This window comes from Rhododendron vialii, chromosome 4a (genome assembly GCF_030253575.1).
Source record: "Rhododendron vialii isolate Sample 1 chromosome 4a, ASM3025357v1".
Taxonomy (NCBI): domain Eukaryota; kingdom Viridiplantae; phylum Streptophyta; class Magnoliopsida; order Ericales; family Ericaceae; genus Rhododendron; species Rhododendron vialii.
The window spans coordinates 30,160,236-30,183,915 of NC_080560.1; the positions used below are offsets into that span (position 1 = coordinate 30,160,236).

General features: G+C 36.2%; 3 protein-coding genes across 4 annotated transcripts; all 3 read left to right on the forward strand.

The window, feature by feature from the left end:
• The first annotated feature begins 2,708 nt into the window (after window positions 1-2,708).
• LOC131324721 (heavy metal-associated isoprenylated plant protein 3-like) lies at window positions 2,709-5,781 on the forward strand. 2 transcript variants are annotated; one of them, XM_058356803.1, is made up of 5 exons: window positions 2,709-2,976; window positions 3,089-3,233; window positions 3,954-4,177; window positions 4,828-4,915; window positions 5,126-5,781. In XM_058356803.1, exons 1-5 carry the CDS (start codon window positions 2,968-2,970, stop codon window positions 5,656-5,658), a joined length of 999 nt encoding a protein of 332 aa, XP_058212786.1. In that variant the 5' UTR covers window positions 2,709-2,967; the 3' UTR covers window positions 5,659-5,781. The 2 variants fall into 2 exon arrangements, with proteins under 2 accessions (XP_058212786.1, XP_058212787.1); XM_058356804.1 differs by having other exon boundaries at window positions 2,929-2,948; window positions 3,087-3,233.
• Window positions 5,782-18,480: 12,699 nt separating this feature from the next.
• On the forward strand, window positions 18,481-20,715 carry LOC131324723 (uncharacterized). The gene is made up of 2 exons (XM_058356808.1): window positions 18,481-18,863; window positions 20,199-20,715. Exons 1-2 carry the CDS (start codon window positions 18,543-18,545, stop codon window positions 20,463-20,465), a joined length of 588 nt encoding a protein of 195 aa, XP_058212791.1. The 5' UTR covers window positions 18,481-18,542; the 3' UTR covers window positions 20,466-20,715.
• Window positions 20,716-20,913: 198 nt separating this feature from the next.
• Window positions 20,914-21,452, forward strand: LOC131324724 (auxin-induced protein X15-like). Its single transcript, XM_058356809.1, has one exon. The coding sequence runs from the start codon at window positions 20,914-20,916 to the stop codon at window positions 21,274-21,276; it is 363 nt and encodes a 120-aa protein (XP_058212792.1). The 3' UTR covers window positions 21,277-21,452.
• The last annotated feature ends 2,228 nt before the right edge of the window (window positions 21,453-23,680 follow it).

Below are 23,680 nucleotides of genomic sequence, written 5' to 3' on the forward strand. Positions count from 1 at the left end.
GTAAGTACATTAAAATTTCGCAACAAAATTGGAGAGGTACGCGTCAGCTCCCAGACATGTTGAGATATAAAAAAGAGGTAACATGTAGTGTTTTTTTTTAAAAAAAAAATTGGAAAAAATGTTTCATGTAGTACTTTTTATAATCGGATGTTCGGACAAGTTTAACCATACATTGTGCAATCTTTTAGAAAAGGAATACCCGCATATTCTTTCTATATGAAAGGATCCGGAAAAGATTTTTTTTTTTTTTTGATCCGCGGATCCGGAAAAGATTCTTACTATATTATAGGATTTGCTTGTTCTTCTAAAAATTAAAAGCCATTGGCTTTCCCGCCAAAAATAAGCCAAATAAACCCACATAAAAACAAAAATAAGCCAATAAGCCATTTTTTTCGTCTTTATTCAAAAAATATTGGATTACGATCAAAATTTTATACTTTTTAGATTCCTCTCGTCATGAAGATGCAATAATCCCCAAAAAAATGAGAATAAGCCAAGTGATACGAAAAAATTTAGATAAGGACAAAAAATAAGCCACTTTGACTTATTTGTCCGAACTTGCCTAGCTAAAATTAAAGTTCAGATAAATGACTAGTGCCACAATAGTTTTCATGTAATGTTGTGCGTTTGTGATACCTACAATCTAAGCATGGAAAAAAAAAAAAAAGGTCAATTTTTTCTTCAATTTAGCCCAAAATTTTATTTTGACGGCAATCCCAACAGAAAATCAAATATAAATTAACAAAAAGTCAAAAAGTCTATGCCCACCGCTCAACTTCTTTCGCTTTCCCGATGCTTTCAATTTCACCGTTCCAAATTTTAAAAAATTCTTTCAAAGAAGAGCCGGAAGATAAGTAGAAACCAACAAGGTGAACAAGAAACCAAAACCATAAATAGATCTGTTAATTAACACAAACAAGTGAAATTGGATTTGTTATGTAATTGATGTCGTAACTCGTAAGCCGTCCGATAAGGGTAAGGTCAAACGGCAGGTGCTAATTGACCATGGGGGACCCAGTTGGCTATACCACTAGAAACAGTGAGAAGTACTATGGTGGATGGGTTGCGCTCTAATCCTTGCTGCATGTCATATAGGTCCAAGTAATTAATACTCAAATTATTTTAAAATGTCTCTTGTAATGTTCTCATGCTTTTAATCCTCGCTGAAGCGAATTTTAGTGGGTTGAAATATGTTTCAAATGCGTTTTTACACTCCCGTAGCCGTTCATGCAAGCGAATATAGTATGTGACTTAGGTTCAAATTGTCCAGCCATGTATCCACGACAGTAATTCGAACTTTCCGTATCATAGGTCTTGTTGAGAACAAACATCAACTAGAAATAATCCAATTTTCATAAACGTACTTACAACTTAATATTGCTTCTAAATTCTAATCGATCAATATCAAGGGTTTTTTTTCTTTTCTTTTCTAAAAAATGCTTCAATACAAACTCTCCACTTTTGGAAAATCTTATTCTTATGTTCCGCGAATGTTATGCTTCTTTTTTTTCTTTTTTTTATGGTTAGGGATGCACAGCATATTCATAAGTGTTACGCCTGTTTCGCAGCCAAATGAGATTCCTCATGATGGTAAATTGCTATGCCTTTTCTGTTTCAAAATATTACGCCTCCTATTGGTGAAAATTAAGATTTTTATTATTTTTTGAATGTTACGGAGTACTAGTGTATATCATGTTTCAAAAAGGTGATGATATATTAGTATTTCACTATTGTTGAGCTTTGAGGTAAGTGATTGAGGACCGCCGCCATGTTTACGGTCCAACTTAGCAACGAGAAATATCGATCCTTATCAAGACAATTTGGTCAGAGTTCTTCAAACTCTGTTTGAAGTTCTTTTTGCTATCTGAAATTAATTTTTTGACAAAAAGTTTGAACCATCATTACTTCCTATCGGCCTATAAAACACTTTTATGCATTAATTCTTTTCTTTTCTTTTTTTGTTGTTATTGCGCATGCGGTCACAACATCACTATAATAATATTCTTGCCATCTTGGAGTAGTTTCTTAAACTATCGGGGATTCATGTCACGTTATAAGCCATGTTCATTAGGACATCCACTGCCATCCCGAAAAGTAGACATTAAGAAAAGGGTCTAAAAAGGCCCGATAAAAAGAATGTTTATCCTAGAATTAGTTGAGGTGCGCGTAAGTCGGTTCGGACACTTGATTTATAAAATAAAGAATGTTAACAATTTTACTCCATTTTATAACTTAAACTCTATATGATCCTGAATTCATGTCAACTTTTTTAGAACTAGTTCAGATCAATTTCTCCATCTTTGTGGGGCTTCCTCACCCCCTGCCTGGGTATTTGTTGAATGACTTTATCTGTTCTTCATCTGGTTTGAGCTGTGGTTCCCTAGGGGTCTTCTTCTACCGAGTGTTTGGCGGGGTTCAATTGCTAGCATTTATGTTGGTCTGCTTAATAGTATGTGTCCGTATTGTTTGTTTTTTTGGAAGATGTGTGTCCGTATTGTTGAGATCCGGTAGTTTTTACTAGTTCTTTCATGTATGTTGTTTTGAAATTATTGTATTTCCTTTTGGCTCTAAAAAAATTACTCCGTACTAAAAAGGAAACAAAACTAGGGATAAAAAAGTCATTTCGAGAAGTCAGTCATTTGTGGTCAAACTTTGGGTGCTGAGTCACGCACACATAATAGCACATGGACATAGATTTCCTATTCGTATACACACACCCACATATAGATATAGAAACAAACAAGACATAGAAACCAAACAGAAATGGAACATACGTCATGAAATTCGTCATCCGTCAAGCCCCGCAATACTTAGAACCAGAACCTTCCCGATTTCCTCTTCTCTTCCTCGTCTCTCTCCCTCCTATATATATCTATCTATATGTTACAATCTCCGCAACCCTTTTACCTCTTCATTCAAACTCCAACAATCAGTTCTCATCAGTAATACTAATTCCAACCCCAAATCATGGGCGAGGTTAGTATGTGTATTAGTATTGGCACCCTCTGTTGACTAAGTTCTTTTTTTTGTTTCCAACGTTGGTATTAATCCCAGATTTTTTATTTTTATTTTTTGTTTTACGTTACAGAAAGATCCAGCGAAAAGCGGAGGAGAAGAGAAGAAGGCCGACGGTGGCAAGAAGGACAACGGGTTAGTCACCGTTGTGATGAAGCTCGAAATGCATTGTGAAGGATGTGCCAAGAAAATCAAGCAATCTGTTCGTAATTTCAGTGGTATTTAATCTTAATCTCCTCAATCACATTCGTTCGCGTGTAATTATATATGTCGCGCTTCTCTATCTGTATTTTTTGTGACCTAATTATTCTTAATTGACATTTGGATTTTGAATTTTTAGTTTGTAGCACCAATGTGGAAGATTTTGACTGAAATTCCTCAGCAAATTAGAATCGAAATTCAATAGACAAATTAATCTAATTAATCAAAGCCCTAATTTTCACATACGACAGCATAAGTAATACCTATAGTTAGAAATCTTCGTTTCCGTGTACAATTGCTTATCAAAAGATTCAGCACAGAGAATTAGCGAGAAATCACTATAAAATAGGGAGACATTAATCATATTCATTCTTATAAGCAGGGTATTTTCTGAAAACTAGAAGTACTGAGAACGGTCAAGTTCGTTGTTACCCTCTATGCACAAGTAGAACTAATACCTAATCAAAAAGTCTAGGAACACAATTTTTGGACACAATTGTGTTTAGAGTCGTCCGATGTATATGAGTCTTGTGCATAGAACGACTCTGAATGCTGTTGTATTCGGAGTTTGTGTTTTAAAGTTGTGTTCCTGGCATTGCTCATAATGGGTACGAGATTGAGGATTTTGATTTTGGAGTTTTTTTTTATCCTTATTGTGTTCGTGTGTGTACGCACACGGTGAATGTTAGACTTTAGCCATGGCTGAAATCTTCCTCTGGTTGATTGAATAATTGAAGGTGTCAAAGAAGTGAAGGCAGACATTGAGAGCAACAAGTTGACTGTGACAGGGAAGGTGGACCCCATCAAGCTTAAACAGAGAGTCGAAGACAAGACGCACAAGAAGGTGGAGCTCATCTCTCCTCAGCCCAAAAAAGACGCCGCCGCCGCGGGCGGTGGTGACAAGAAGGCCGAGGGGAAGAAGTCCGGCGAACAAAAGGTGGAGGATAAGAAACCCAAAGAGGTACCTGTCAAACTTTCGTCAGTTTTGCCCATTATTAAAAAAAACAAAAAAACAAAAAAACAAAAAAACTTTCGTCAGTTTTTGTCTAAGATAGATATGGCCTGCCCCTGCTAGCATGCGCCGTATATGCCTTCCCGGTAGGAGCTCGTTCGGCTTGTTTTTATCCTGCCACATAGAGTGCATGTTAGCCAGGGTGTGGTTTCGGGGATTTGTTCAAGGGCACAGCGGTCCAGTTGGGTTTTGTTTTTCCCCCTCTGGATCCACTTTGATGATCATCAGAGTCGGAATCATTTTTTAGAATTCTAGAGAACAACAATCGTGCCAAAAATCATATTGATCATCACATATATCTATCTTGCAATAAAAGTTGCAACTGTACCAACATGGACGTGCTGATGTTCTATTAGAGTTTTGAAAATTACGACCTTGATCATCAAAGTAACCCCGGAAAGAGTGAAAAAAAGAGAGGCTTCGACTGGACAGTCTGGAGAGAATCCTTTTCTTTTCTCTAATTAAAGTGTTAATTGAGTCTCAATCTGGGATTACTTGTTTATTAATATCTACTTTAGCTTGGTTTAGTACTTTAGTTGATGACGTTTTGGATTAACTTATATATAATGTTAATCTATGTTTTTTCGTTCTGTCTTTAGCCTGCCGTGAGCACAGTTGTTTTGAAGATTCGGGTTCATTGTGACGGATGCAAAAAAAAAATAAAACGAGTCATATCAAAGATCAAAGGTGAGATTCCCGAACTTTTGATTATTTAATAGCTAATTGTTTAACGTATAACTTTGCTTAATTGGTTATGGTATGCCAGTACCTTAACTTGATATAAGATTAATCATACGATTACTTTGAGTATAACTTAGTTATTATTATTATTTATGTAAGGAGTTGTTATATTTTGATTTCTTTTGTTTGCTAACAATGATCCGAAATGGTGAACAGGTGTAGATTCAGTTACAATTGATGGGGAGAAAGGGTTGGCCACGGTTAAAGGGACGATGGATGTTAAGGAGCTCACGCCACACTTGACAGAAAAATTGAAGCAAAGCGTGGAGGTTGAAGGCGGTGGTGGTGACAAGAAGGGGAAAGAAGGTGGTGGAGACAAAAAGGGGAAAGAAGGTGGTGGTGAGTCAAAAGCCCCTAGTAGCGGTCATGGGAAAAAGATCGAAGAACCAAAGGTGGAGGTGAACAAAATGGATTATTATGGGAATGTGCCGTCTTCTTCGTATTATTCAGCGCCAATGCATCATCAAGGTTACCAGGATCAGGGTTACGGTGTTCCTATATATAATCAGGGTTATGGCGTTCCTGTGTATAATCAACGTTACGTCAACCCTGGTTATAGTCAAGGTTATCCCAATCAAGGTTATGCCGCCGAATACTCGCACCCTCCTCCACCTCCGCCGCCCCCTTCGTACGGGAATACACCTGATATGTTTAGTGATGAGAACCCTAATGCTTGTTCTGTTATGTAATATAATTGCCTTAATTGCAATAGAGTAGTAGTACATTTTGAGGCTAACTATGCACACACAAAAAAGAGTGCAGGAAGAAGGGATAGAATTTCCTTTTGGAAATGTCAGTTAGGTCACAAACAACTCATTGTTTGATTATTTACTCGTTTCTACGGTTCTTGATTAGCTGGTTAGAAATTCATTTACATGTTATTAAAATCATTATTGAATGGTGTTTGGTTTCGATGTCTAAAAAAAATGGTTGGTGTTTGGATTTAGCATGTGGTTGGATCAAGGCGGCCGCTTGAGTGAGTTCCTTGATTACACAACTTTTCAGAAGCATGAATTCAAAAGATGCTGCCCAAAACAAACACCTTGAAAGGGATTCTAATGAATTTAGAGCTGTCTCGGGTTTAAAAAGTGATGTAAGCCGCTTGTGAACCGTGCATCTTGTTCACCAGGTCATATTGATCGGATACCAGTATATAGTGACATGAACAAAATAAGTTCATTTTTTTCAAAAAAAACTTTTTCCATCCATATCGCTCTATGTGTTTTGACACCCTATAAACTCGACTGAACAAAATGAATAGATTGGATCAATTTTTGTGTGGTCGAACTAAATCTTGGGTTACGGCATGCAGCACCACCCGTTCCCTCCAAAGGGCCTTTCAAGACAATGACAAGTTTTAATTTACCTAATTGACTCTCCAACCGTTGCGTTTCCTACCAGCAAGAGCAACAGAGAGAAAGTTGCGTTTCCTACCAGCAACAGAGAGAAAGAAACAAACTAGCTGGCCAGGCCAGGACAGGTACGTATTGTTTAGTCGATTGTAAAACAAATGATTGAAAGGAGTTCCATAACTACAATCACAGATTTTATATTTCTTTCTTGTCTTATTATACACCCTGAGTGATGTAGGAGGTCTGTATATTTTGGAGTTGTTCATTCGAATTAAGGCAATGAAAACACCCAATTGTCGAAAGAATAAGACTCCCGCTAGTGATCGGTGGGACTTGTCCCTCGGAATTGGTCGCAGACGCAGTGCGGATAAATTGGTTAAAACACCTGAATTTTATGTAAAAACAAATCGGATAAGCGAGGGGTATTCTCTGACAAAGATGCATTTGTTAAAATATCCTTGTGTATCAATACAGTAATTTTTCATATTTGTTCCATTGGCAGAAATTTCATACGAGAATAATACTGAATTTTTAACCAAAAAAATGAAAGCAAAAGGAAAGAGAATTTTTTTAAATTTCTAACTATAATGATCTCCATGCCCGTTTAGTGGCTGTAGATTTTCGATTCAGGGGCTGCTCTGCTCACAACTACGTGCAACATCGTGCATCCTCATCATCCAAGCAAAGATGCGCGCTGCTGCACACTCCACGCTGATTTTGTATAACTAAACACAATACATCCACTATGTGTGAAGGACAAACAGAATCAACTCTAATCCATATAGAATGGGGTCAATCGATCTGCTAATTCAGTTATTCAATCAATTAATTAGACAAATAGCTCTATATATATCAAACCGTGTGTCTTATGTGTATAAGTTATTATTCAGAATCGGATATTTTCACTATGTTGTCATTTGCGATCTTTTCAGTGACTAGTAAGTTGTATGAATCAAATTAGGTGTGTAGTTACCTTCCCTTCCAACTACATTTTGACTTAGAGTTAATTAATTAATTAATAACACCGGCCATTTTTTTAAATTTTTTTTATAGTACTTAAGAATTCATATTCCATATCAAAGAATTTATAATCTGATTAAACTAACAATACTGACTTTAGTCAAGCAAAAAAAATTGTCATTATTAAACCTATCGTTCTAATTAGAAAGTGAAATGAACTCATCGTACGTGCGGTAAGAATGGACAACTGATCTAATGCAAGAGAAAAAGGAATACCATCATATAATATGGTAATTTGGAAAATTGGAACTTGGAAATTTGTAACTATATATGGACATCTCATTTGTGAATCATATCCTTCAATTAGAGCATTATCGAATTTAAAACTACGATGTACAACCTTTTTTTGTAGATGAGAAGATAAAGCTCCAGTGTGGTATGTATAGAAGCTGTCTCACATCCATGCTCAAATCGGGGCACAAAAGCTATCCCGATCCAACATCCTGTTGCATAGTGGAGTATTTGTCCAATTCACTGAAGTAATTTTTGAAACAGATCATTTGGCTAAAAGACCAGAACTTCACACGGTATTTGTACAAGGAGAAGTTGGGTGCGGAACGAAACCCATGTCCCCCACCCCTCCTCCCTTTTCAGCGAATACGGGTAACTATCATGATAACACTTGGCGGTATTAATTATTAACTTGCTGAACATTTCAATTTGTGGTTATCCATTATTATATGGTTAGATTAACAAGAGACCACAATATGGTTACTTATTATTAGTATATATATAAATAACACAAGTCTCATTTCTTAGTTTTATTTGGCTTATGTCACCACACACACATATACCGGTTTCGTTCACACTATATTTGACACAACATTTGCGTGGGACCTTCACACAAATGATCAGAACTGTTCAATTTATTTAAAACATATTTTTACGACCTCCCGTAAAAATTCAACTCACTCGGATAAAGGTAAGAGCTTGATTGATTCATATACATGTGTGTGTGACTGTTGCAGTTAATATTTCTTTACTTTCCTTCTTCGTAGATCGTATTTTATTTAATCATGTCTAACTAGATGAAACTAGAGTCTTTTTACGAAGTTATAGTAATATAGTGCTATTTTGGCTTCTTTTTTTCTTTTTTCTTTTTTATCCGCTATTTAAAGTCAAAACTCGATCTGCCCACCTAGCTAGTTGTCATGTATCATGCGCGATCTAAATCCCTTTTAATTGTATAGTTTTTCCTTTTGCTAACTTAAGCGTATAATTAAATCAAGCAGCCTTTAATTTATTGGTAAGCCACTGATCTCCTTTTTGGGTTTTGTTTTTATCCTCGGATTATTAAATAAATTTTGGAAATTGAACTAGGTTAGTTAGCCAAGTCAGGGAGTCAAGGATTGTCTTTGCCAAAAGCAAAGATGTGATTATTTCTTCCCTGAATTGTGGTTATTTGTTTAGTTGTTTGTTCCCTTTAGGTCTCTTTCGATTGATGGATTAAAACAAATGAAATTAACAGTTTTAGTCCTTGGATTATCTGTCCTAGAACTAATTCTATAATCCTATGTTTGGATGACAAAAGATTACTCAGGAAGAAAGAGGGTATTACTATAAATTTTCCAATGTATTTTTGTAATTTTTCAGGACTTTGAGTGTTTAGAGAACATTTGAGGAAAATTTTGTAATTTTTCATATCTCATTAAAATGAGATATGAAAAATTACAAAAATGAGTTTATAGCACACTTTTCCTTAATCCTGCTCAATCCTGATTATATTATATAATGCCCCACATGTAGGTGATAACTTAATCCTCGGGTTATTAATGCCAACAGCCATCTCCGGAACCAAATATGAGATAACGTAGCTAGTATTAGGCGCAATTACTCCTATCCCAAGAGGCTAATACTAGGTTAGACTTTAAAATGAGATTAACAGTCATGAGATTGTTAGACCCTAGATTATTTGTCCTGGATTAAGTGTGTGTTCCACTAACAAAATAAGTACTTATTTTTTGAATTAAAGGTGATGTATTGTAAGAGAATGACTTGTCTCGTAAAGCAAAAAATAAGAATCTTAGCGGAACGGGGCCTAATTTCATCTCTAATCCTACCCGATCCCATGTTTGATTCGCATGAATTACATATGGGATAAGGAACAGTTTTTATTTTAAAACAAAATTTTAAAAGTAGTTTCTGAAAATAGTTTTTTATGAAACTTATGAAAACAATTTTTTGAAAAAAAAATACATTTTAAAAAAATATATTAACAAAAATAGTATTATTACAAAAAAAAAATTTGGAAAGAGATTTTCTTACAAAAACTACATTTTGGAAAATAATTTTTTGAAAAATAGTCTTTGAATTTAGTTTGTTTTTCAAAAAAAGTTTTCAAAAAAGATTTTTTGAAAAAAAAAACTTCTTGTTGAAAAATATTTTTTGAAACAAATAATGTTTTGAAAATAATTTGAAAAGTTTTGAAAATTTTTTCCCGAAAAAGAATTATGAAAATAGTTTTTCTATTAAAAATATTTTTGAGAAATATTTTTTGATATAAATTTTTACAAAAGATAATTTTGAGAAAGTACTTTTTGAGAACAGTTCCAATATTATCCAAATATTTTTGAAAACAATTATTTCTTTGTTAATAATACCCAATTCCACCTCCCTGTGCGATTATTTAGTACCCCCTATATAGAAATAAAATTAATACTGGAATTGATAATCCCTATTGTTATTTTGGGAACTAAACGTGGGATTAGATACAGTCCCGTTCCGCTTTCTCCAAAAACCTTGTTTTTCAAAAAGATTGTAATTTCAAACTCAAATATAACGAAAACGAAAAATAATTTTTTAATTTTTTTTGCACCGTTTAAAATATCTCAATGAGATCTATCAAATAAGATCTATATTGATAGGAAAATTATTTGCGTAATCATATGATTTTTGACTTTAAAATTTACCTTCTTTTTCAAAAAGTTTCTTTTTGAAAAAAATGAACGACCTATCCTAGAAAATTAATCAGCGAATCAAACGAGGCCTAAACTACTACAAAATAATAATGTTAAAAGTGCACATAGTTTAACCTAATACTCCCTCCATCTCAATTTGTTTATTCAATCTTGAAAATACTCCATAACTTTTTAAAGGAGAGTAGTAGGAGTAATTTTTTTAAAGGTTACTAATTTCTACTAAGGCCCCGTTTCAGAAACCTTCTTAAAAAATAAGCAGTTTATTTTACATTTTCAAACTCAAAAATAATATAAATGAAAAATAATTTTTTAATTTTTTTTTTTGCATCGTATAAAAGATCTCAATGAAATTTTTCAAATAAGATCCATAGTACATATTTTTAAATTTCAATAAATCCCTCATTTTTGAACTTGAAATTACCTTGTTAAAAAATAAAGACTTTTTTTGAGTTCTGAAACCCACCCTAACTCTTCAACTTTTTTTGAAAAGATACTTTTTACTTTTTACATTCCACCTCTAATATGAGTATGAGTGTGTATTTAGGTATGTGATTGGGTGTAGTGTTAGAAAAATTGAAAAATGAAATTTGGTTTTGGGAGGTCCAAAAGTCAAAAAAGTGAGCAAAAGGCAATACAGAAAGTCAGGAAGAGGATGGTACGTGGTTAACTGGTAAAAAGACGTGAGATTTGACCTTCCAACGGTGATGAGTCTGATGACATGGGCTGAGTGCGGTTGTTGCCGACCCTGCCATGGATGTGTTTTAAGCCAAATCTGTTGTACTCCCACTAACTATGCAGTACAAATAGTATTTTTTAATCGTGGTACCAAATTGTAGTACTACCTATTACTAGTACTAACAATTACTCCATCCGAAATGATATTGTACCAACGGGGTCGGTACCGAAATCGTAGGAACGACAGCGCCTGGCAGTCTCCGGCTACCAGACAACCGATCCGAGCCGTCCAAAAATTTTAAAAAAAGAAGAAGAGGGGGCCTACGCGAGAATTAACGGCATTCGAGATGTGTAAGATGCTTGATCCGAGCACCCATTTTTCGTGTATATATGTGTATATATACATATATTCACAAAAAAATGGTGCTCGGATTAAACACCCTACACACCTCGGATGCGAGCTCTCTCATTTTTTTTTTTAGAATTTTTGAACGGCTCGGATCAGCCGTTCGGTGGCCGGAGACGGCTCGGCGCGGCCGTCCCTACGATTTCGATACCGACCCCATCGGTACCTGTAGCACTACTCTATTACTCCATATACATGCAATCATACATCACACACAATCACACAAATTTATTCATATCAAACATGGGTCCCACACATGTATAATTGCATGCATGGTAAGCACATAGCCAAATATGTTGTACTACTAATTATGCGACTCTCATGTTTAATGTGAGTGGGTTTGTGTGTAAATATGTAGTTGTAACATGACTGTTACTCCCTCCATCTATTTTTAAATGTCCCAGTTTAAAAAATACACAGTTTTAGGATTCAACTTTCACATTTACTTTACACTTTTCTCATCACTTTACACTTTTCATGTCAATTGTTACCTATATTTTTCAAAATTATTCTCCGCTTCATACTTTTCACATCAATTTTTACCTCTACTTTACCAATTAACTTTTCAAAATGAACATTTATTTTCCAACAATCCAAAATGGAATAGTGATCATTTTAATAAAGATGGAAGGAGTACTACTAATCCCTTGTACTAGTTGTGAGTTGTGAAACGAAAAGTTTCTATAAATTATTGGGGACTCACTACAATGGCTGAGGCCTGATGCGCCTTTCTACAACACCACAATGGAGTACCTTTTAATTTATGCTCTTATCTAGGTTTAAGCACGTATGCTAAACAATAGTGGAAAAGTGGGACATGTTCAAATTAAGACCGTCGATGTATGATTTTAACTTTAGATGGACAAACGTCATCAAAAAGGAATTTACAACTTATGAAAGCCGATATACTTAAGTTCCGCATAGAAATGGAAAAGTACTGTAAAAATTTGTGATAGATATTCTTGATCAACCTATATACTAGTTCGGATAATAATAATAAAAAAAAAAAACCTATGTAGTTATATTATAAAAATAAATTATCGTATGTAACTACAGAATCCTAAGCAGACGGGTGGTGTTAGATGGTTGAGAAAAACGTTGAGCAGGAAAACTTGTATTCTTTCAAATCTCTATTGAAGAATTGATGATGTAACTTAGAAAAATCTTGGGATCGATCAACGTAGGTCAAGACTCAACTGGAGCCCTTCCGTTCGTCTTTGGACATGTTGGTCCTGTTTGGTTTGAGTTTTATATATAGTAGTAATAAAAAACGTGTATTGTACTTACAAATCCACGTGTGCACACTGTGAAACACATTGCTTGCGGCCTCTTTTTTCCAAGTCAAAAAAACTCTGCCTCAATTCTAGGCGTGTGTTTCAGAATTGAATTTGAAGGCTCTTCTTTTAATTGAGCGGACGGACTTTCCAACAGCAGTAGTACTATTTGAGTATTGATTTGTTTTGCGTCAAATTCTGACCTTTCCTACTTTTGACTTCAATGTTGTTTGTGGATAAGCTCTCTAGCTTCTAGTGTTGCGTAATGGAAAACTTTTGTGACGATACATATATATCTATATACACGCCGCGGATCTACCGTGCGGGACTCCCTTTTTCTGAGCAAATTTCGATGATCCGAGCCACTCAAGGTGTGCAGAATATGATTTTAAGGGTACATAAAAGAAATCAGCAAAAAAAAATAATCGGAAAGATCTTAATCCGAGCAGTTTTTCACTGAACCGTTTAATAAAAAACTGTTCAGATCAAGTCCTTCCCGATCATTTTTTTTGCTGATTTTTCACGAGTACCCTTAAAATCGCATTCTGATCACTTTGAGCGGCTCGAATCATCGAAATTTGCTGGGGAAAGGGGAGTCCCGCATGGTAGCACTGTGCGGGATTTCTTATGGGATCCGGACTTTTATATGTATAGTAGCGGTTTGTTTTAAATGAGGGGGTCCTCATTTTAGTTAAAATGCGGACCCCCCTTTTCTTATCGAATTTAGATGATCCGAGCCGCTCTATGTGTTTAGAATGTGATTTTAAGGATACCTACGAAAAATCGGCAAAAAAAAAGACCGAGAAAGGCTTCATCTGAATAGTTTCGAATAATTTTTTATTGAACGGTTCAAATAAAAACTGCTCAACCCATCCTGATCTTTTTTTTTTGTCAATTTCTCGTTGATCTCTTGTTTAGGGATATAGTTTCCCCATTGTTTTAAAAAGCATATGGGAACGGTATGAGAATTTGACTATGAAGAATTAAATTCCTAATAATTTAATACCCGAACTAACTCTATTCTACCGTACGTTAACATTTGATTCCCTTTTAATCTAAGATTGCCACAGGGAGATGAGAGTCTACCCTTGGAGAGATTCTCATGAAATAGAAAAGTGGACATTTATTTCAAGTGTCTGCTCTCATAATCCACAAAAAAAAAAAAAAAAAGTTTCGCCGTCATACTCATGAATGCGGGTGGTGTCTCAATTGGTCGAGCACACTCTGCCCCATTCGTTTGGCCTGGGTTCGATTCTCACGCCTGCCCCATTCATGTGGTGGCCTCCCCTTCCCCTTCCCCCTACCAACTAACTTATACTAACCCGCTGATGTACATCACTGTAACAAAAAAAAAAAATACTACTATACTTAGTCTGATTCATATGAGGGGGTCCTTATTTTAATTAAAATGCGGATCTCCCCATTTCTCTCATTTTCCGATCGAATTTCGATGATCTGAGCCGCTCAATGTGATCAAAATGTAATTTTAAGAGTACTCACATAAACCAAACAGGAAGGGACTCAATCTAAATTAAAATTACACCAAAATTCCAACTAAACTCACCGCTCCCAACAGACGGAGCACTGTAGAAAATTTTAAAAAAACACTCACACAATGGACACAGAAAAAGAGAACCAGAAAAAAAAATGAAGAGAAAAATTGGTAACGGAACTGGACAGAGTTCGCCGTACTGAAGCAGACTTCATCCATCATGCAACCTAGATCTCTCACTCCGACTATATGGTGGAAGAGGCGAAGGAGGGGCGGTGTATGGAGGTTTGGGGAGGAGGAGGATGGGGGTAAAGGGAGAGAGAGAGAAAACCTTCAAGATCTAGGATTGAGAGATGAAAAAACCTCATGATCCCTCCCCTCCAGTCACTCATTGGAGCGTAAAACCCGGGGAGAAAGATGGGGGGCGACGGCTTCTTTAGGATTAGAGAGAGAACTGCGAGAAGAGAGGTCCAATAGCTTGCACAAACCAAATAGTACTGTACAACTGGATTAAGTCTTTTCAGTAAAAGAAACTTTAGGCATTTCAATTAGGAAAATGATATTGACACTCTAAAAATTGATGTAGGCACTCCAAAAATTGAAGAAAAGTGGCTTTGGAGTTACACTGATTTTGGAGTGTCTGCATCAATTTTTGGAGTGCCAATATCATTTCCCAATTACTGCTACTATTATTTACTTGGATTCTATGAATTTGGATTTTCCAACTATTAAGATACGGTTCTCATTTATGGGCTCACCATAGTCCTATATCGGTTGTCTGTACGTATCATCATTCATTTTCAAAATTCAATGGAGAAGATCATCTCCCAAACAAAAGTTCGGTAGATCGGATTCCTATAGCTACGCAATCGAAGCTCTTGTATTTTCGCAATAAATAAACAAATTTGATTAATTTAATTTTTTTATTCTCAAGCGGCCATTTAAGATAGATAGCTCACATCATTGATAAGATTTGATCCCAGTGTAAATAACCCTTTAAGCCTGATTTTTTTGGGTAAGATTTCAAGGAAGACGTAGCCAAAAATTTCTCATATTTACATTTTTTGAGTTTAAGGACATGCACCTTTAATTTGCAATCAAACATAAGGATATACACTTTTTGCAAAACTAGTGAAAGTTTACTAGTAACTAAAAGTTAGTAAAAGTGACTAAAATCATATAGTACCCTAAGAAAGTACCTATTATCTTAAACCTTAGGGTACCCTATGAAAGTATCTAAAATACTAAAATCTTATAATAGGGAAGTACAACCTAAAATCTTGTGAAAGTATCTAAACCCTAGGGGTAGGGTACCCTAGCATAGGGTAGTTTTGTCCGTGAAAACATGTTTTAACCTTATGGCTCAACAATTCAAAAAGTTGAAGAACCTCCATTGAAAACTATTTTGTTGGCGTTCGTTCCATAAATAAAAACTATTTTAGCGTATTTATGGCTAATTTTTCCTTTTATATTCGAGGTCTGTAGAGAGCCAAATCTGAACAGTTTATTTTTAAAATGTAGTGATTAGATCGTTCATTCATGCAAAAACTCCGGTTAATGATATTAGTCATATGATTGGTAGTAAAAACCTTGTCCCGTATAGAGCAAGGGATTTTAATTTGTGAATTATTGCTTCGTTATGACAAGAAAAATCTAAAAAGTAAAAAATTTACGACCGGAACCCAATTTTTTTTTTAATAAAAACAAAAATAAGCCAATTTTTTTTTGTCTTTATTAAAAAATGGATTTCTATTGTAATTTTTTACTTCTTAGATTCCTCTCGTCATGACGAAACAATATTTCACAAAAATTGAAGGAAAACTAATAAATGCGAAAAAAAATTTAAATAGGGACCAAAAAAAAAAGTCATTTTGCTTATAGGCCAAAATAGGCCTAGTAATGTTTGATAAAGTTTTTTTTTTTTTTTTTAACACATTGGCATGATTAGTGAATTTTGTAAAAAGGTTCAAATCATGAATTTAATTCAAAGGGATTGGCTTCGTGGTCAAGGCATGACATTTAAGGGTTACTCTCTCTAAGATCTCAAGTACTATCAAACTCCTTTCGAGTAAAGTTCATATGGAGTTTTGTTATTTGGCTCCAATTGAAGCCCCCCTGCCGATGAATGAAGGAATTGGTCTCCCAAAACAAATTGAAATGCGCATAAGTTGACCATAACATCCGAATTATATAAAAAAAAAAATTCAGATCATGGACATATAGACTTGAGTCGAGATGAACCACACCAAGATGTTTAGAGAAAATGACGGCCGAAGACGTGTTTTGATAATTAATGCCTTCCAATGATATGCTGAAAATATTTGTTAATGCTGAAAATGTCCTTGACAGATATCTCTATTATAAAACAGAAGGGTGTGGGGACAAGTTGTTGGAACGGCTCAGATTCATTTGATTCAAAGGCTGTAGTGCATCCTCCCACTTCCCGGTTAAGTGTCCATGGTTTTCACCTAAATCACACAACTGCCATCCTCTTTCAACCGAGATGCGTAGTGCCGTAAGCACGGGCTAGCATTAGTTAATTATCAAAACACGTCATTAACCGTCGTCATTTTCCCAGTTGTTTATCTACATTATGCACGGTCTCCCAATCTTGTCTTTCCATACGTGAGACGGAATCCGATGAGCAGAGCCTTTAAAAGGTCATGCTACGGTCTGGGTTTGGGTCGAGGATGTGGGCTTGGCCCAATATAAAAAGTCTTCCTTTCAGCCCTTGGGAAATTTCTACGAGTGGGGCAGCAAAGTTGTCCATCCGTGAAACCGAACCACACCAAATCGGTCCGGTTTTGGACCTTCAATTTTGGCATTTCAGTTGTCATGTTTGCTTGGTCCTGGTCCAAGAAGTTTTTTTTTTCTTTTTTCGATGGTTTGGATTGTCCAGACTCCCGATCAGTTTATACATACCTTAAGGGAGCGTACCTTAACTAATTTCTTCTTTGGTCCGATCAAACGTAAGGCAAGACCAGGCCATTCATGCTGAGACTAGAGAATTCACGAGAAATTGCAACGGTTGGCCATTGCTTCCTTATAATTGAGAGCCAACCACCAAAATATCAACAGCCGAATAAGGTGTGATTAGGATTGGAATTGGTAATGTGATCAGATTATTAATGAAGAGATGAATGATTCCTTCATGTTTGTTATACATAGGATTAATTCATGGGATGTATATATCATGTTTGTTTTGCATAGAGCGGATTGGATTAAAACCAATTGATTCCACTTTTACCCTTACTTAGGAAACACCATTTTTCATTGCTTTTTTACCGTGCAAAATAAAATTTCTATTTTAGCCGAACTGTATGAGGATATACAAATTCCCGATCAACGCTCAATTTGCCAATGATAGAATAGAAAATCCTAGAAATATCAAGACCGACAAAATATTCGTGCTTTAAAAATTAATCCATCAACCATTAATTAGTTCAAATATTAATTGGCTTGGTCAGTTTGTGATGTATAAAAAATTCAAGTTACCTGACATCGGCTCACGTTGGCCCGATTAAAACTTATTTGAAATCCAATCATCTCAAAACGAAGATTGAAATCCTATTGTCTCAAACAGTCCGTTAATTTTTGGACGGGGAATGAAGCCAGGGTGAGAATTGACGATGGAAGAAAAAACCCCGATGTTTAATTAAAATTAATGAAAGCTCAAGTAGAACATTTTGGTTGAAAGCTCAAGAGTTATTTTTTGAAATATTTCCTTCAATTAATAGGAGACGACTCCTCTCTAGTTACTGAGGATTGCATGGGCTGTAGTCCGGCGATTTCTGATTACATTATAGGTTTATTTTTGATGATGTGTTGTAGAGCTCGTTGAATAAAATAATTATGTAGAAATTATTTTGCTTAAACAAGTTGATGAGCACATTTAATTTGGAAAGAAGAAATGGTTCTTCGAGCTAGAACCCAGTTCATTTTTTCTTTCCCAAAAAATAAATGAGATCAATCAATTCCTAATTTCATCTATATGAGGAGTGATAGGGGCAAAGAAAATACTTAAATGATTATTTCCATGGTCATTCTACTCAACGATCTCTACGATATGAATAAGCCCGATTATCAAAGTAGACCCAAAATGAGATTCAAAATCACCAAACTTCCAAATGCAGACCTCCTCATAACTTGGAGAGGAGCCGTCTCCCGTAATTTAGGGTAATTATTCAGCACCTATATGTTGTATGAGAGGACGAAGTATACTCTCGAAATATTAAATATCGAATAATTTTCCGTTAATGATCATCAAAAAAAATAAAAATTTTCCATTAATTTTATCACCCCTCCTGTCCATTTTCTACCTATTCCTAGTCAAACCTCCAGAACAATCGACCGCAGAAGGTTCTACTAAAATTCCCAATTGAAGTTAGCGTAAGAAAGTCATCCAAACCCCGTGGCCCAATCGATTAAAAACCCAAATGGCATCACCATCAACAGTCTCTCAATCCCTTCTCTTCAAATCCCAGATTTTTCGCCACAATCTGCCCATATGGAAAACCACAAGAACCACCAAAAATGATAGTCGTATACCAGCGACACGACGATTCCCCCGCGTTCGTCTTCTTCTACTACCTCCTCATCTTCGTCTTCCTCGTCCTTGTCTTCAAATTCGCCATTTTAATCTTCTTTGTCTTTCTTCTTTACGTCCTCTGCTTCGAGCTCGTTCACCTCCTCTCTTACTTTTTATGTCCTCCTTAGCTGATTCCAACTCCACCAACAACACCACCAACACCAAAACCGTAAGCATCGCTCCACTCTTTCTGTACCCCTCTATACTCTGATTATTTATGTGTTTATGTAGTTGTATCTCTGAGGCTCAGAGTCTGAGCAATGCTAGGCACCCTAGAGCGGGCCCCGACTTTTTGGGGGCCTGAAGTCAAGATGGAAGATGGGGCCTTTTGTTGGACTTAGGGTGCCAAAATAGGAGCGATCCTTCAAATATTTGTAAATTTCCGGGGCCTAAAGCGGCTGACTCTTGTGCTTTAGCTCAGAGCTCTCGGGTCTCCAAAAGGGTTCCCGAAAGAAAAATTAGTGGTTTAGATTCACTTGGATATTTGAGTCCCACACATCAACGAGAATCCCAATTATTAATTTCATTTTCGGAGACATTTTTGGAAAAAAAATTCAGGGTCCATAGAGTTCATGTTTATCTCTTCAATATTGTGGGTTTGTTTGATTAATAGATGTTTGTCTTTATTACAAGTCTTTCGACATTGTAGTTTGTTTGGTTTGGGTTTTGGAGGATTTTTTTTGGGTAATGAGTGTAGGAGATAGACAGAGAAATGAGAGTAATAACTAGTAAGAAAATTTATTAGGGACGGCGTGTAGAGAGAGGGAAAGGAGTTGGTTTTAGAGACCCAAAGTGAACACAGCATTATGCTTCATTAAAATTTAGCTTGAACAAACTAATCATTCTCTTATGATAATTAATCCGGTGTTAACTTAGCTAATGAAATGGCATAAATTTCCCCTTTTTTCTCGATATGCTCTCCTGGATTAGTATAATTTCTCTTCGGATTTTTTTGTGGGTTTCTTTGATTGTAATCCTCTATTGTTTGGTTTGTTGGAAATAACAAAACAAAGATTAACATTTCAAAAGCGATCAATATCCTCCGGTTTAAAATGAACTAGAAGTTGGCCATTCACTCTGTGCGCGTGTGTAAATATATGGGGTATGGGAGTTGGTAGTTGAGTTCGGGTGGTTAAACCATGGTTTTACTACTTTGCCCAAATGGATCATTTATGCTATAATAAACGTTGTTGTAAAATTTTAATTTTTAATAGGACAATGTGAAAGCAAAATTAGGACAATATTTGGAAACCACTTTTGTGACACGGCTTCAGAAATTTGTTCACACCCATTGCTGTTATGCCTTTCTATATTAGAATAGATAGATGGCCATTCCAGAGTCAGACCATCCCAGTATTCCTTTCTTGAACCAATTCCAATGAACCAAACAGTACCTTCTTGTTGCTGATCTGTTTTTGTTTTTTTCGTTCTCTGTTTGGATTTATGTTGAGTGCACGCACTTTTTTACCGTCTTAAAGTATCTTTTCTGTATGGGATTGTACAGGTGAGGGTGGTGGTGAAGGGGAGGGTGCAGGGGGTGTTCTATAGGAACTGGACGATGGAAAATGCCAAGGAGTTGGGGTTGAAGGGGTGGGTTAGGAACAGGAGGAATGGATCTGTGGAGGCACTGTTTTCTGGGAGTACTGATAAGGTTCAGGAGATGGAGCAGCGGTGCCGGAGGGGTCCACCGGCTGCAATGGTCACCGGTCTGGAAGTTTTTCCATGTGGCGATGACCCGGGCACTGGATTCGAACGCAGATCAACTGTTTAATCGAATGACTAGACGACTCTGGCTAAGGCAAGACTAATAGCGGTAGTGAACTAGTAAGAAAAGTACAATACTTTCTCTAATTTATGCCTTGTTTGGTGGTATCATGTATGTTCGTCATGCAAAATTTCATGTTTATAAAGCAGCTGTTTTCTTGTACATGTGATTTGGTTAACCTATGTCGGTTATGCCCTTCTGCAATCACAAACCTGAAAGTGATAACTCCTAAGATTTTTTTTTTTTTTTTTGATAAGTATAACTGCTAAGACAGTATCATGCATTACACATGCATTAGGCTCACTTATTTCTCTCAAATTAAATAATTCCCTTTTGGTCCAAGGTTATCGCGTGTATATAAGTCTCAGAAGGTGGGAGAATTCCCAACTCAAGCAAAAAGCATAAGATCTAAATAGCATTACATTTTAGTTGTGTTTAATACTGTATTTCCGTGATGAGAGGGGTATTAGTGATACTTAAGCGTCTCAGGCAAATGCTAATGGGGAAACTATTCGTATCATCAAGAAGATTTAATGGTAGTAGTGGTAGTGATGATGACGATGCAAGTTCAAGGGCAGAGGATCTGCCGGAGGATGTGAAGGAAGGACATTTCGTGGTTCATGCTGTTGATCGTGGTGAACTGAAGAGATTTATCGTAGAACTGGGTTATTTAGATGACCCTGGCTTCTTGAATTTGTTAAAGCAGGCAGAGGAGGAATTTGGGTTTAGAGCAGAGGGAGTTCTCGCCATTCCTTGTGGGCCTAATGAGCTTCAGAGGGTTCTCGAGAGGCGGAAAAAGAAAATGGTCGTTGGATGAACCTGTAGGTCTGCTATGTGTGAAGTTGCAATACTGGGTTTAATATTTATCTGAAGGATTTGCTTACTTCGTTTCTTTTGCTGATGATGTTTGCACATGTTATCCTGTCTTGTGTACGGTTTGCTATGTGTGAAGTTGCAATACCAGCTTTAATATTTATCTGAACGATTTGCTTACTTCGTTTCTTTTGCTGATGATGTTTGTACATGTTATCCTGTCTTGTGTACTTGTACTTGTGATTTTTGTACTGCTGTTGGGCTTGCATGCTTAATACTACTCAGTCACGGTCATCTACGAGTATCTAAATTTTCAGTTTGGATGATAGTAATATTGAGAACGAATAGGAATGTGGTGCCATAGTTCACCAACTCCTATGTTCGGAACTGATTGGAATGCGGTTCTTGATGGCATATTCAACTGGTAATCACATTTCCAAACTAAGTAGGAATCTGTTCCCTCCCATCCCCTTTGGTAAATCCTAGATTCTTGGCGCAAGCCATAAAAAAGGAAATATTTGACTCTTGGAAATTTTGTGAGTAATTGATTCTTTGATAAGATTACTGGATTGATCCAAACATCAGAATAGGCTTACTCTGGGTATTGAATTAATAGGACTTCGATTCTTGGTAATCCAATTCCTAATCCTAACAAAGATTACGGGCATCCAAACATAGTCCGAAGAGAGTGAAGAATCTCATTACAAGTAATCAGTTTCCTGTATCAATGCTTTTTAAGCGTTTGGTTAGGTTAAGAAATCTTCAAGGGACAGTAATTAAATTTAAAATAGGAGTACCATTGATGGTTAATTTAGTAAATGGTTTATGCATGGTTGACGCCACTCATAACAAAGTTATGTCGTTTGTTGAACGGAACCCACTGGAGTTCAATAATGGTTGTTTGGTTGCGTAAAAATCATGTATTTCATAACACTGACAAAGAAGTAACCACACAACAAATGGCTGATCTCTCAATTGTAAAAGCATGCTCATGTATTTTCATGTTTGTCGTTTGTATGCTAGACTAAGCATGTTTAAGACTTTCTTTTGTTCATGATTAAAATTTTTAATTTACTTGAAACAGGTGGTAAATATGGTAAGTATGATTTTTGTGTATAATGTGTAAAATTTAAGTCCTGAAATTTTGACTCTTGGTTTCGTTTTTCCATGTTGGAATGTTAGATTCAGATGTGAGAGGGAGGGAGGGAGGTTTTAGGCATGTAATTCCTAGTATCACGGGTCATTTTGAGAACCTGGAATTGCAGTCTTATTTTCTCGTAACATTCTGGCCATTCAAATTGAGCCGTACTTTTTGTTGTCGTTGAGTACAACTGCGAAAAATAGACAGCCATGTCATGTGCTTGAAAAAGTTAGGCATCAACCGTAGATGAAAGGGAGTAATGTAATGTCCAATCACAGCTTCACCAATTTTGTTGGGTCATGTGTGTTGCCCTGCCCAACTCTTTGCCTCTTTTGTTATCCCTTCTCGATATTATTTGTTTGGTAGCACCATCTTTTGTGCAAGGAGGAAGTACTATAGCTGTACTGTTAAGTATTGTTAACTAGCTCAGACCTGTGTCACATGTGTTGCATTTTCTTTCTTTTTTGCTTTGGTTAACTCTGGCCATGAGTTATTTGCTGCTTTGTAGTTACAATGAAGATTATATGGGATGTCAATAAAACTAGTTAGATATGGTCTCTCTCTCTCTCTCTCTCTCTCTCTCTCTCATATTTGAGATTCATCTGCATTCATTCCGAGTTTCTTTTTGGATTGTACTTTGTTTCTTCTTTGTTCTCTAAAGTGTTGGGAGTCAATTTTCTTTTGCTACCGTGTTGGAGCCCGCTTAGAGGAGCGAACAATATATCATTTCGGTAATATTCAACCACTCGAAGCGTTCTTCCACTTCATCTTTCTTCACCGTTCTAAAAAAGAAGTGGACGAACAGATTTGCATTCCTGTGTAGTTCGGGTTTACCTGCTTAATGCTATGTCTCTGTCATCATCTATAAGTCTGATTTTGTCCTAATGCCTTGTCAATATTTTCTGTTGGGGGAGTTCCAAAGTTATGCAGGTGAAGGATAAGAAGATAACCAAGTGAAGAAAGTGGAGTACTATAATTTATCTCTCATTTCCGTACCATTTTCTTTGGCCACAAACATAGACTTTTGTCTGTCAATTGTTTAACTATGGACTGCAAAAAGGGGTAACATGTCAAGTTGTCAACTAAGATGAATGTTCTCGCACGGAATGACCTAATTCCGATAGAGGTATCACCCATTTTTCGTGTCGGTGATTTATAGCTCTATAGGCCCCGTGATATACTTGCAATACAATAAACCACACGGACTCGGTGCCTGTTTTGTTATGACTTTTACTAGCTGACACCCTAGTTACATGGGTTTTCATTT

Excerpts from the sequence above, each read along its gene's own strand:
- LOC131324721 (XM_058356803.1), top strand. Across the intron at positions 3,234-3,953 it reads ATCTGTTCGTAATTTCAGTG|GTGTCAAAGAAGTGAAGGCA; the intron begins GTATTTAATCTT and ends GAATAATTGAAG. Across the intron at positions 4,178-4,827 it reads AGGATAAGAAACCCAAAGAG|CCTGCCGTGAGCACAGTTGT; the intron begins GTACCTGTCAAA and ends TTCTGTCTTTAG.
- LOC131324723 (XM_058356808.1), top strand. The coding sequence starts at position 18,543 with ATGGCATCACCATCAACAGTCTCTCAATCCCTTCTCTTCAAATCCCAG. Across the intron at positions 18,864-20,198 it reads ACACCACCAACACCAAAACC|GTGAGGGTGGTGGTGAAGGG; the intron begins GTAAGCATCGCT and ends GGGATTGTACAG.
- LOC131324724 (XM_058356809.1), top strand. The coding sequence starts at position 20,914 with ATGAGAGGGGTATTAGTGATACTTAAGCGTCTCAGGCAAATGCTAATG.